The sequence below is a fragment of the Muscardinus avellanarius genome (assembly GCF_963383645.1).
Source record: "Muscardinus avellanarius genome assembly, chromosome: 2".
In the NCBI taxonomy this organism is placed as follows: Eukaryota; Metazoa; Chordata; class Mammalia; order Rodentia; family Gliridae; genus Muscardinus; species Muscardinus avellanarius.
Window position 1 is genome coordinate 9,217,308 of NC_137787.1, and position 13,006 is coordinate 9,230,313.

The 13,006-nt window shown below is 48.1% G+C and overlaps 1 protein-coding gene across 3 annotated transcripts in view; it reads right to left on the bottom strand.

Annotated features, from left to right (window-relative positions):
- The window catches only part of CAB39 (calcium binding protein 39), a gene marked incomplete at both ends in the record, with an annotated part of 44,663 nt that overhangs the window by 7,880 nt on the left and 23,777 nt on the right, over positions 1-13,006 (bottom strand). For 2 of the 3 annotated variants that reach the window (XM_080688916.1, XM_080688915.1), the window contains 3 exons: positions 4,122-4,290; positions 9,588-9,706; positions 11,911-12,075. In XM_080688916.1, the coding sequence (XP_080545042.1) occupies positions 4,122-4,290; positions 9,588-9,706; positions 11,911-12,075 (453 nt within the window). The remainder of the gene's footprint in view (positions 1-4,121; positions 4,291-9,587; positions 9,707-11,910; positions 12,076-13,006) is intronic. The other variant, XM_080688917.1, reaches the window with a different exon arrangement.

A 13,006-nucleotide genomic window follows, 5' to 3' on the forward strand; every position in this document is an offset into this window, starting at 1 on the left:
GTGTGTGTGTGTCCAGAGCCCAGAGCCTCCGCACCTCACCGGCCCCATTTCCTGCCTGCTGCTGCCTGTGTTCAAGGACAAGGCGCTCTGTTCTCCCCCACGTGGTTCACTTTAGAGCTCTTGCAGTTAGAAGGCTCTTTCTGTGCTAGAGTCGAAACCCATCCCTGGGTTATTTCCAGACACTGCTAAAGCTGACAGAAAGGGTCCGTTCACTTAGTAGAGGCTCCACTTCAAATACAAGCAGGGATGTCTCCAGCAAGGCCCACCAGCTTCTCTTCTTCGGGCTACGTACACTCAGCTTCCCAGTCCCTCCTCGAATGCAGGGGCGCTGGTCCCTCACCATCGGCCGCCTTCCAGAAGCCACGTGTTTGCCTACATGCCTGCCCCTGAAAGGGCAGCACTGTGGCAGGCCACCTTTCCGCACTGCCCCCAGGAGACGACGGGGTGGGGGGGGGGTTGTCCTGAGGTTGCACAGGGGCTAACGGGCTGGGGGCCGCGCCGCGACACTGCTTAGCTCCCCTGGACACATTCAGACTTGTGCCGCTCAGCCTGGCTCTGAGTCGCCTGCCAGCCTGGTTCAAACCCAGCTCCCCACTCACTGTCTTCACTCAGCATCTCTAGGCTGCTCCCAGGTGTCAAGGAGATAACAATGCCTGCCTCCCTTAGGGCCGAATGTGATACTGATTATATTCTACTAACTGTGCTTAGTAATTACTTAATTTCACATGAACTATCGTCACCGTGCCCGACTTGCCTCGGGATGGGCCCTTGAGTGGCAGCCTGTGCTCACTGGTATTTAACTGTGCCCTGCTCTGGTCTGGCCTCCAGGGAGCTTTGTGGCCTTCCAGGGCCAGTGTTACCCTACCTTCCCTTCTTGGCTAGCACCTACACATTAGATAAGTAGCCTCGTCACCCTTCAGCCATGGATACAAATGTCCATCTGGGCTGCGTGGGACAAAGCCTGAAGATCTGCTAGAACGTTTCCTCCGGGGTGCCGGCAATCCATCTGCCAGCAATGTATGGACGCGGCACTCGGAGTTGTGACCCACTCTGCCCAAACTCCACCTGGTTCATCTTCTCTGTTTTAGAGAAGCACTGTAGATAGAACCGTTCCTATCTGGGCCCCCAGTGTCTTGAGGAATCACCGCACACAGCTGTGTGCAGTGCAGATGCCTCCCATACTTGAATCATGGCCTAACTGGTAGCAAGTAGAGAGCTGCGGGTTAGGGCAGCAGAAGAGTGGGCTCGAAGCGGCAGCCATGCTTTAACTGCCAGCTCCCGGCATCTAGGAGACTGGCATGGTTGAACCCCCTTTCCCAAATGCTCAGAAATCGCCTCTTTATTCTTATTTTATTTTTGCGGTACAGGGGATCGATCCCAGGAGGATTCTACCTCTGAGCTATGCCCCCCTCCTTTTTTATTCTTTACTTTGAAACTGGGTTGCAAAGGGCCCCACTAAATAGCTGAGGCTGGCCACAAACTAAGATCGTCCTGTCTCAGCCTCCCAAATGCCGGGATTACAAGTATGTGCCACCTTGCCCAGCTTGAAATCACCTCTTTAGAGATACCATCTAGCTGGGCATGGTGGCACACTCCTGTAATCCCAGTACTTGGGAGGTTGAGACAGGAGGATCGCAGGTTTGTGGCCAGCCTCAGTAACTGAGCGAGACCTTCCGCAACTTACCGAGACCCTGTTTCAGAATAAAAATTAAATTGGGCTGAGGGCATAGCTCAGAGGTATACTGCCTCTGGGTTCAATCCCCAGCACCACAGAAACAACAATAAAAAAAACCCAAACCAAAAAAAAATCTTTCTAGAAGCTTATAAAGGTGTAACATCAAGCTCCAAGTCACACTCGCCTCCCTGGGGTACCTACTATGTTTTATTCTGGAAAACTGGAAATGTCTGTAGGCCTTTTAATGCCCCTCCCCATCTCAATTCCTCAAAAGCAAAACAAAAATGACCAATGACTATATCGCTATCTGGTTTACTCTTTCAGGTATCCATGCATTGCAAGCTATGGATCTTGGACACAGAGAAGCTAGTTTTAGTCTCCTTTTAAGAATAGCACCTACTCCAGGGGTTTATATGAGCACATCTGTTGAAGAGTGGTTGTGCCAGGGCCGCGGGCAGAGCCCCAGGCGGTCCCTGCTGCTGCCCTCCTCCCCGCCTCACGCGGTCCCTTCAGGGAGGCCCGAGTAGGTAGCTCTGGTTGGCCTGATATCCGATGGTGGCCTGTCTCTTAGGACTGTCTTGGTAGGGGCTCCGCTGTGTTTTTTTAGAGAGGCCTTTTCAGGGGCCTCTACTGAACTCGCCCCTCTCGGCAAGCAGGAGCACCTGACACAGCTTCCCAGCAGGCTCCTCTGGAGTCCATCCTGGGAACCCTAAGCTATTGCTCGAGTTCCCTTCTTCAAGTGGAGACCACTGCCTGCTCTGCCCAGTCCTCCCTCTGCGGCTATCATGACCTGACAGGACCGCGTTACCCACTGATCACATCAACCCACTTTCCACTTGGAGAAAATTAAAGCAGCAACCCGAATCGAGATGGTGTCATCAGTGGAGAATGCCAGGCCGCGCATCCCTGGCAGTGGCCCGCGACTCTCACCTCGGAATCAATCTGCTCATCTGTCCAGGACTCTGTCCCCGCCGAGGGGTCTGGCTGCCACTCTCGGGACCCTGGCTGTCCTCCCACACAGGGCTGACACACCTCTGTACACACCTCCCTTCAGGCTGGGCTGCTGTGCCTCAGCGGGGAACCCTCCCACCGACACAGTGATCACAAGTACTAGACCCCGCTGCGGTGACACCAAGGAGCAGTGACCACGCCATGTTAGCACCTCAGATCCACTTTGTTTTCCTCTGTACAGTGACAGGAAGTATCTGAGGTCTTACTAAGGTTTCTGACACTCTAAAGGTTTTGGGCAACAAATCCCTAAGCACCTCTCAGGCCTGTTCTTACTCAACGTCAAACCCCAATGGCCAGTCCCGAGGCCTTCATTCTACCCCAAGGGCGTTCATTTACCCAGAGCCCAAGGTGTGCACTCATTACACGATGAGTTCTTTATAGTCATAAAACTGAATCCTCATGAGAAAAGTGAACATTTCTTATTGTAAGTGCATGGCAGTCCATGTATAAGTATACAAAATACTAGTTATATTAAAAAGTCTAGCCGGGCGTGGTGGCGCACGCTTGTAATCCCCGCGCTTGGGAGGCGGAGACAGGGGGATCGCACAGGTTCAAAGCCAGCCTTGCTGGCTTAGGACATCCTGTTTCCAAATAAAAAGTATAAAATAGGTCTGGGAGTGTAGCCTAGAGGTAGAAGGGCTTCCAGGAACCCCAGTACCACACACACACACAAAAAGTCTAAACAATTATGAGGTTAGACATTTTATAAGGGAATGTAATATATAAAGGCTCACTCTCATTGAGGAAAAAAGTGAATACAAGATTACGGCTTTACTTATATATGTTAAACAGCACAGAACCTTGCAACCTGAACAAAAATCCTGTATGCTGTACAGCGGTGTCAAATCATATGTGTGTTTAACTCATTCAAATCCACAACAAGGGAAGTAAGGCAAGGGAGGGAGGGACGGAGGGAGGGGATGGGTGGGAGAGGGCAGGCGAAGCTCGAAGCTTGGCGTGCGGGCTCAGGGCAAGGCCTGTTGCCCCTGCGGGCCTGGCAACACATGGCCGCCCCAAGCGTGGCTCCACCATCTAACTGACACATGTACCACAAACTGGCGGCCTCCGGAACACAGCCAACCTCTTCACTGGTGCTTGGCCAGAGAAACTGCTAGTGTCCCAGCACAGGAGGAAACCTTGTGAGATGTACTATTATGTCTGTACTCTATACTTAATGGGAAATTTAATTTAAAAAAAGTGAATCTTGACCATACAGGAGCTTTTCCTTCTTGACAGACTTTAGAATATAATGTTTCCACCATTTTAAAGCTGTGACTTTCCTGGAAACACCTAAATCACACCAACACACATAACATCTATCTTCTATCTTCCCACTAGAGGGCAGCAGTGTCTAGACCAGAAGGGCAGAGGAGATTTGGGGAAAACACACGGGTTGATCTGACTTGCAAGTGTATTTAGAATTAGTTTTTGTTACCTTGAATGTGGCAAATGCATCTGAAGCTATGTCAAATGTTGACATTTCGACGTATCTGAAGAAATCGTAAAATTGTTCTGACCACAAAATGATTTTTGCAAGTGGTTCATGTCTGATGCATTCTCTTAACATTATTCCACAATTTAGAGCTATTTCTGGAGATTCATACCTGTAAAAACAAATAAATACAAAAAGCCAAAACATGATTGTTCTCTCAATACAGTGAGCATTTCAAACTTTCAGAGCAGGAAGTTTCCGAGGGCCAAGGAGGAAGCATCAGGGCCACGCCACTCCCCTGGGCTCGGCTTTTATCTCCGCACTCAGAAGAGCCAAGAGTGAATAAAAAAATACGTGTTCCAAACTCAGAATTTCATAGTATTTAAATACACAGCATTTATACTTTTGTTTGGAATTCAACACTCAAATGGTGCTCCAGTCTCTTGGTAACAGGTAAAAGCTGGAGGCCCAGTCCTGAGGATACAGGAAGTGCTTCCAGGTTGGAGAGCCGGGGCACCAGGCACGCTGGGCCCCAAGTCCCCACGCAGCCTTCGCTAGTCTCAGTTCAGGCCCCTCTCCCCTTCCAGCTCCAGGGGCGGGTCTTCCCTCCTTGGGCCAGCCCTCCCACTGCAGGGTGCGCGCGGCACCTTCCTCTTTTCTTTCACTTCCTTTCGAGCTGCATGTGTTGGCTTAATTTCCTTCCCACTCACATGCTCCAATTCCATGTCCTAACACTCTGTGAAATACCTAACTGGCCAGTAAAGGTTTCCTCTTGGCTAAAGCCAGCCATCTTCTCCTAACAAAAGGCCCTCTACTTAGTGTTTTGGCAGTGCACATCTCTGCATCTACCCCCTAACAACAACTCTCTCGGTCCTCCACTCTATCCTGACCTGTTCCTACTTCCTGCCTGGCTGAGGTCGGGGCCCATTGCCTCCAGCCTGTAAGGAAAGCCCATCTGGTCTCCTGTTGCCTAATCCTCTCCTCTCCACTCCTGAATTGCAGCTAGGAGGCATTTTCTGTGGCCTTGGACTTTAGTCAAAGGTCTACCAGAAATTCAGCATCTAAAACCGAATCTCATCTTCCTCCACAAAATAACACCCACTGCCCCGGCTTCCTCATTTCTGTAAGTTGGCATTATTTGTTTAGGATAACCAGGTCTAAAAGGAGCTTCTATGATGGCAGAAATGTCCAAGTCTGTGGCATCACGGAGGCTTAACTGGCCACATGTGGCTACTGGGCATTTGCAGTGTGCTTGGTTCTGACGGACTGGCCACATTTGCAAGCCGTTCCTTCTTCACTCCCAACCCCATCATGGGTCAGCAGGCTTCCTTACCTCCAGTTCCTTTATCCACCCACCGCCTCACCAGCCTACGCTGCTAGCGAAGCTGCAAATGCTTCCTCATAGTATTTTCCTTTAAGCTCCACTTAACCAATCCATGTAGCAGGCACACAAGCTTGTCAACAGATTTTTTTTTTTTTTTTGTGGTACTGGGGATGGAACCCAGGGGTATTCTACCTCTGATATACACCCCGCGGCCCTTTTTTCTCTTTCTTTTCTTTTCTTTTTTTTTTTTTTTGCGGGGCTGGGGCTGGAACCCAGAGGCATTTGACCTCCAAGCTACATCCCCTGCCCTATTTTTTATTCTTTATTTTGAAACAGGGTCTAAGTTGCAGAGGGGCTCACTAAGTAGCTGAGGCTGTCCGCGAACCGCAATCCTCCAGTCTCGGCCTCCCGAATGCTGGGATTACAAGCGTGTGCCACCACGCCCGGCCCAGCCCTATTTTTTATTCTTTATTTTTTTACTTTTTTTTGGTGGTACTGAGGGTAGAACCCAGGGGCTTTCCTACCTCTGGGCTACACTCCCAGACCTATTTTATACTTTCTTTGGAGACAGGGTCTAAGTTGCAGAGAGCCTCACTAAGTAGCTGAGGCTGGCTTCAAACCTGTGGGATCCTCCTGTCTCAGCCTCCCAAATGCTGGAATTACAAGCGTGCGGCACCACACCCGGCACATCAAAATTGTTTCCCAAGAAACTTAAAATGAGACTGGGCACAATGTCTAGCCTTCCCCTCACCCTGGAAGGTGGCCACCTCCCCACCTGCCACTACACTCTGACTTTCTGCATACCGCGGCCACCCCTCCCTGGAGCTCTGGCCTGGCCACACACTAAGCTGCTTCTCTCTTTTTTCTGCCTCTGAAATTCTAAACCACCTGGAACTCCAATCTTAAGTCCCGTTCCTTTGGCCAATCTTTGCCTTAACCTAACTCCTAAGTCCTGCAGCACCTGTCCGTTGCTTTTGGTGTCAGCCTCGTGAGGTCCATTTGCTCACAGACAAGATCAGCCTGCGCACGGCAGCCAGCTACATGAGACTGGCTCTTGCTTGATTAAAATGCCTCCCAAGATGGCTCACACATCCTTCTCTGCTTATCTTCAATAGGCAGGAGACTGACGGACAGGCTAAGGCAGCTTTGGAAAACAAGCTGGGCAGGTTCTGATGGGGTTCGTCAAGCTTGTCTAACTGATTAAACCATAAACCGTGAGTACATGGCAAGCAGTTATGCTGAACAACCTGTCAGCACTGGACTGGAGAGAGGGCACGGTAACTTCTAAATGGCCACTGAAAACCCCTGGCTTCCAAGTGTAACCCAACACTAGCACCAAGCTCTAGGATGCACACTAGCTAACTGGCATAACCTCAGAACACCTAGCACCAAGCACCTGCAGTCTAAGGAGACAGTCACATTGTACATAAGTACCCTAAAACAATCAGTCAACTAAGTACAAAAAATCTTTTAAGAAAGATGATAGTACTCCTTAAAAGAATGGTTGTTTCCAGGTCTGGCAGGAAACATACAGAACCAGCAAAGTGGTCATTTTGTGCCAGAAAGTAAGGAGGCTATCACAGAATAAGGGAGGTCTTGCCAAAAGGACACAGGAACCAGCCTGAAGGAGTTCCCAGTAGTCTAAGATAAAAAAGTTTGACCATAAAAATAATGACTGCAATGGACTGAAACACGTGCACACACAGATACATACATACATAACAACATACATATAACACACAGAGAGAGAGAGAGAGAGAGAGAGAGAGAGAGAGCGCGCGTGCGCAGGCCAAGCTATTAATATTGTTTAAACAACATACTCAATGCTCATCTAAGGAATTGGCCAGCACACAATTATACTAAATGACATCAGTCTTTCTTATATGTATTTTGGGGAAAACTAAATTATCAACAGGAGAGGTTTTTTATAGAAGAAAAACATTTAATTATATTGAGAAGTAAGAGTGGAATCAGGAAATTGCCATTTTGAATTAGGTAAGATAGATTCTCAATGGCTACTAAAACCTGTAGGTGAAAAGTTGATAGAGAACTTCATACTGGACAGATTATACGATGGGGTATTCAGTGGTCAATCTAAATGCCACCCTAAGTGGGATAATCAGTACTATAAAAGTCATGGAACATTCAAGAAGGGCTCATGCCCCCAGAAGTGAACTTAAATCTAACCAAGCTCTGAGACCCAGAACTACCAATTCAAAAGAATGAAACCACTGGAATGTGAACCCCAAATATGTAATCTATCTATGAATCAAATGACCTAGTTGCTTCAACAAAAAATGAAGTTAAAAGAGGGGCATTGATTATTATAACTGACAGAAGGGTAAGCCATATCAATCAAATTCAGAATCCAATTTAAAAGAAACAAGCCGAGGCGGGCAGCAGTGCACACCTGTGACCCCAGCACTTGAGAGGCGGAGTCTGGTGGATTGCGAGGTCCAGGCTACGCTGCAGCAACACAGCGAGACCTGGCTTCCAAACAAAAATAAAAAGGGCTGCGGGGGTGGGGCTTGGAGGCAGAATACCCCTGGGTTCAATTCCTTGTACTAAAAAAAAAAAAAGTAAATAAATAAATAAAAGAAGAAGAAACACCGGACTGTAGAATGTATGTGTTTTGTAAAATGCCAGGCAGTCTGAGCCCTGGCTGGGCACTGGATAGCGTCAGGCTTGTAAATGGTACTTAAATCATCACCCTGCCCCATGGGTCCCGCAGTCTTGTCAAGCCGTAGGTGAGGGGCAAGGAGGCACGGGCAGGTGGTGCCAGCAGCACCACTGAGGCGCGGTTCTGGAAGAAGGCTGCGGTCTATTCCTGGCTGTTGCCCGCACGGTTCCCGCAACCAAGGGGGAGGCGGCGCTGCCACCACCCTGCTGCGGGCCCCAGACGTCTCTTCTTTTCCTCCCTGGTGGAAGTTTCTGCTCTGACTAGCTAAGAGCAGTAAACTTTAAAATGTATCTCAAAAGTCTTAATTTTATATAATGTCTGCCAATGTGTATACCATACTTCTTGCTACTGTAAAAGGAATTCACAGGCAGAGTTAACTAATTTATGGATCTTTAAAATTGCTGATTTCTATGGAGAGGGAAATACTGGCTTTAAAAATCCAGACATGTGACTGGAAGCTACTCTAAGAACACCAAAATTTCAGGCCACTCACTACACATTTATACAGCAACGCTGGAGTAACAGAACAAAAATAAGATGCCACAGATTCGGTATGGCAGCACCTGAAGAAGCACCATGGAGGTTAGGAACAGAGGAGGAGAGAGATGCTGGCGTGCAACATGCACTGGCTGGTGCTCTGCCTACAGTCTGAACTTGGGGAAGTGATACCCACAGAGCAATGCTCACATCGAGGTGAGCTGTGAAGCGAGGCAGGAGAGCGAGCAGATTCCCACCCCGTCAGGCCAGGGACACGCTGGCCCACCGGGTAGAACAGCGCGCATTGGGGTGAGAGGGGCCCGGCATTCCAGGGCTGCTGAACAACTCGCTGCACAACAGGGGCCACCTGCCATCCAGAGGCCCAGCGCTGAGAAGAGGATTTGTGTTCCATTTCTTTTACATTTCAATTTTGGGATTTTTTGTTTGGTGCTTTAAACTGACAAGACTACCCAATAAATGCCTGCTTGGTCCTGCAACAATTCCGGGAGAGGCGCCATGAGTTAGCAAGCTGGGGGCTGGAGAGTGGAGCAGAGGTGAGCTCTGGGCCCCCGTCCCCACAGGAGCTCTGCAGGCAGCTCCCGGCAACTCCTGGAGGCTGCTCTCAGCCTCACAGCACAGACCCGCATGAAGGAGGCGCCCTACAGGACTTGGCTGGAGGGGAATGAGACGCAACTCTTTAAATCTTAGAGAACAGGAATAAGACCACAAAGGATTTCCTTCCTTTAGTCATGCTTGAATGGTGAATTAAAAACTCCTAATTCACCTAATTTTAAACTCCATGCACAGGGCATTTCTGCATTCAGTTCAGCTCATGGCTGATTTTTAACGGGCAGAATGCTTTCAAGATCTATGGAAGAACACGCTTACTGAAGAAAACGTTCCCCGTAGTCACCAGCCTGTGTCCCCCAAGGCAACCTTTCCTTTTCATTTTCAACTAAGAATATAAATTTTATTATATTGTACATACCCTTTCAATAACATGAACAAAATATTCTGTTGGGTGCAGATGTATTCAACAGTAGGAGTTCTTGTACCAATTTGTCTTCTGAGAATATTGTTGAAAATTTGAGCCACGTCTTTTTTGCCCTATTAGGAATACAATCATGAAAATATTTACCTGACTAAGCAACAAAATGCCCATCTACCCTCCCAAATAAACTAAAAATACCCTTGTATATTTATAATTGTGACTGAACATCTGACTTTAAAACATTCACAAACATTAAATTTTGTCTCTTTAAATTCCAAATTCTAAGTTTTAATAGTGTACTATTTTTAATACAAACACTGTGTTGACAAAGTGAAATCTCACTACATTCCACATGTAATCTCAACCATTTCTAACGCTCAGAATCATGCTGACTCAGATCCAGAAAACAACATGTCGCAGCATGCTTATCATCTGCGGGGATCTGCGCCCCACCCCAGCGGGACAGGCGGCTTCACAAGAGCCTGTGCCTAGAACAACGCACACAATTCTTAGTCATGGAAAGGGGGCTGTCGTACTCTACCAATGAAATAACATGAAGCATTCCAGAAGCAGTGGGCTTTCATGGCAAGTGGACATTCCCGTGTTAAACTAGTTCTTAGGAAAGATTTCATAAGGATTAATAATGGAGGCACACTAAGTATCACATGATATTGTGGTTCAGACTAGAACTTATTACACCACGACGGAAAACAGAGGAGCAGCACTACCACCCCGAGCACCTTATCATCAGAAAGCTGCACAAAAACGGACCAGAGGAGAACTGGCCCCAAGTGCTTCCGAATGGCCGCCTGTTGGCAGGCTCCGTGAACCAGACCCAAGGGCACGTATTCCTTTTAATTGATGTTCCTCAAGTCCCAAGTGAGTACTGAATTCAGTGTCAAGCCTGGGGAGCAAGACAGGTGGAGGCAGACAAGAGGGAGGGACTAGATGTTCCAGTGCATCCCCGACTTTGCAGGTGAAATACAATTGCTGTTGGAACTTGATACACTATTAAAAACACATGAGAGCAGCTATATAAACAGAAATATCTCAGTTCTATCTGCTCTACAGGACAAAAATAACTTTTTATTTTCCTCTAGCTGAGTATGGTGTCCCATACCTATAATCCCAGTACTTGAGAGGCTGAGTTAGGAGGATTATAGGTTTGAGGGTAGTCTCAACAACTTAGTGAGATCCTGCTTCAAAATAAAGAATAAAAAAGATTGGGAGTATAGCTGGGAGGTATAATGCCCCTAGGTTTAATCCCCAGTTAAAAAAAAAAATTCAAGTAATTTATGAACCACACCCTCTCCTCTTCCTCTAAAATTTAATGTGGCTGTCATTTCCCTCTTCTCCGAACACATATCTGTTTAAGGATTTGCACAGACATCCATCAATCATGCTGATAAACACTGGGACTTAAGCACACTTGTGACAGCCAAAGAGGAAAATGCCTGTGACCATGTGAGAGAGCTTCAGTACCATCTAGGCTTCCCAGAACAGTTATTCAGACTGGTATCAAGGACCATTCTTCTCACTGTTCAATTCACTAAACATTTAACATAGCATGACTCAGCTGCATAAACTTGGGCAAAAATCTCAAACGCCTACCAAGGCTGGGCAGGAGATGCAAATGGGCAAAGCAGGCCTCGAGCTGGAAAAGTGCGCTGTGCTATCTCCAGCAAACCCCAGCACGGATCCCTGGGCTACGGCTCTCCTGCAGCTGAGGGCCAGGCAGGACTACAGGCCCAGGACTGCCAGAGTCAAACTGTCCAAGAGAAGCCAGAAGTTCAAAATTACGAATAAGATCTGCTGGTTAAACATTATGCTAATTTAAAAATTTAATAGTGTCGAGCAAACAAACGATGTCTGAGGCACGGGATGCTCTAAGATTTTACCTACTTCTAAAATTCTAGCGTTCTGGAGTCTTCTTTAGATTGTCTGCCATCTTAGAGCCAAGGACTACTGAGTTGTGCCGTCTGTTACTGTGCTCTGAAGAACAACATTTTATGAAATACCACCTGAACAAAAGGGCAAAACAAAAACCCAGGACTCCACATACACTGCAGTGAGACACAGGGAACAGCCTGGCGAGGCCTGAGGTACCGGGGGTCCTGCCTGGCTCCGCTAACGAGGCAGGCAGTCTGGGCATGCCTGCAGAGCTCAGAAACCCTGCGCAAGAGCCCAACGGGGAATTCTAAGATGTTCCAAAAGAAACAACAACAACAACAACAACAACAACAACAACAACAAAATATATATATATGGTAAAGGACTATGACTAGGAGCTCTGTTTGAAAATTAAGAAGTGTATTCTTACCTCAAAGTCAATGAGCTGCAAGTCAGCTACCAGAGTGCCGAGGAGCCCACTGTTATAGAGCTCCTGAGCAAGCTGGGCCACGGCTTCTGTCTGTGGCTCCTTTTCATTTGTGCCATACAGAATTTCTTTCATGGCAACCAGATTTTTTGAAACTTCTTCTGTAGCCTGATTTTGGGAGAGAGGTTGGATAAGAGGAGAAAAACAATTTTAGCAAATATTTGACACACTTGTGCTTGCTAAATCTCTTCTCTCATACACAAGCAGACTACGTGTACGCCCCATCTGTGCCCAGGAGCAGTCTGCATGCTGTGCGCTTCAACACAGAAGACTCGGTTTATGTGTGTAGACACAGAGAGACGAGAAGGCTCGGTCTCTCCCCAAGTGGGGAAACACCAGCAGGGGCACTGAGCTGACTCTGAGAAGGAAGAGACGCTGACAGGAGTCAGGGAACAGGAGCAGCACGAGCCAAGGGTGAGGGAGAGAAGTTCGGCTTCTGACAGGAGAGGTGTGGAGGGCCGGATGAAGCTGAAAGGGCTTTGAGTGCAAAAGGTGTCAGAAGAAAATAAAAAGTGTACAGAGCTTCCACTGCGGGCCAAGATGATCAGGGCCAGATTAACCTCCCCCATGAAAAAACGAACGCCTGGACAGGACGCACGGAACGAGGACTTTTAGATGCCGCGCTCCAGGCAGCACGGCAGAGATTCCCGGGAGAAGGGACACACAGGGAGGGCCACCAGGCACAGCAGCTGGACCCCATAAGCTGAGGAGGCCGAGGAGCTGAGGAGAGGGCCAGAGAGGAGAGCACGGCACAGACAGTGTGGGCCTTGGAGCCCACCGGCTCCCGCAGCCGAGTACTGATCAGTACAGAAGCAGAGGGAACAGGGCTGGAAAGAGCTCTCGTTCCCTCAGCCTGAATGGAAAGCCTCACAGTCACAGGGCGTCAAGTAGAAGGCCCAAGATGGTTATGCCTCAGGGCTAAACAAGATTACCCAAGACTAAGCTCTCAAATCCACACAAAGCCTAACAACAAGCCTGGAGAGAATCACAACTTGAAGATACAATAAAAAAAAAGAGAGACCAGCCACAAGAAACCGGC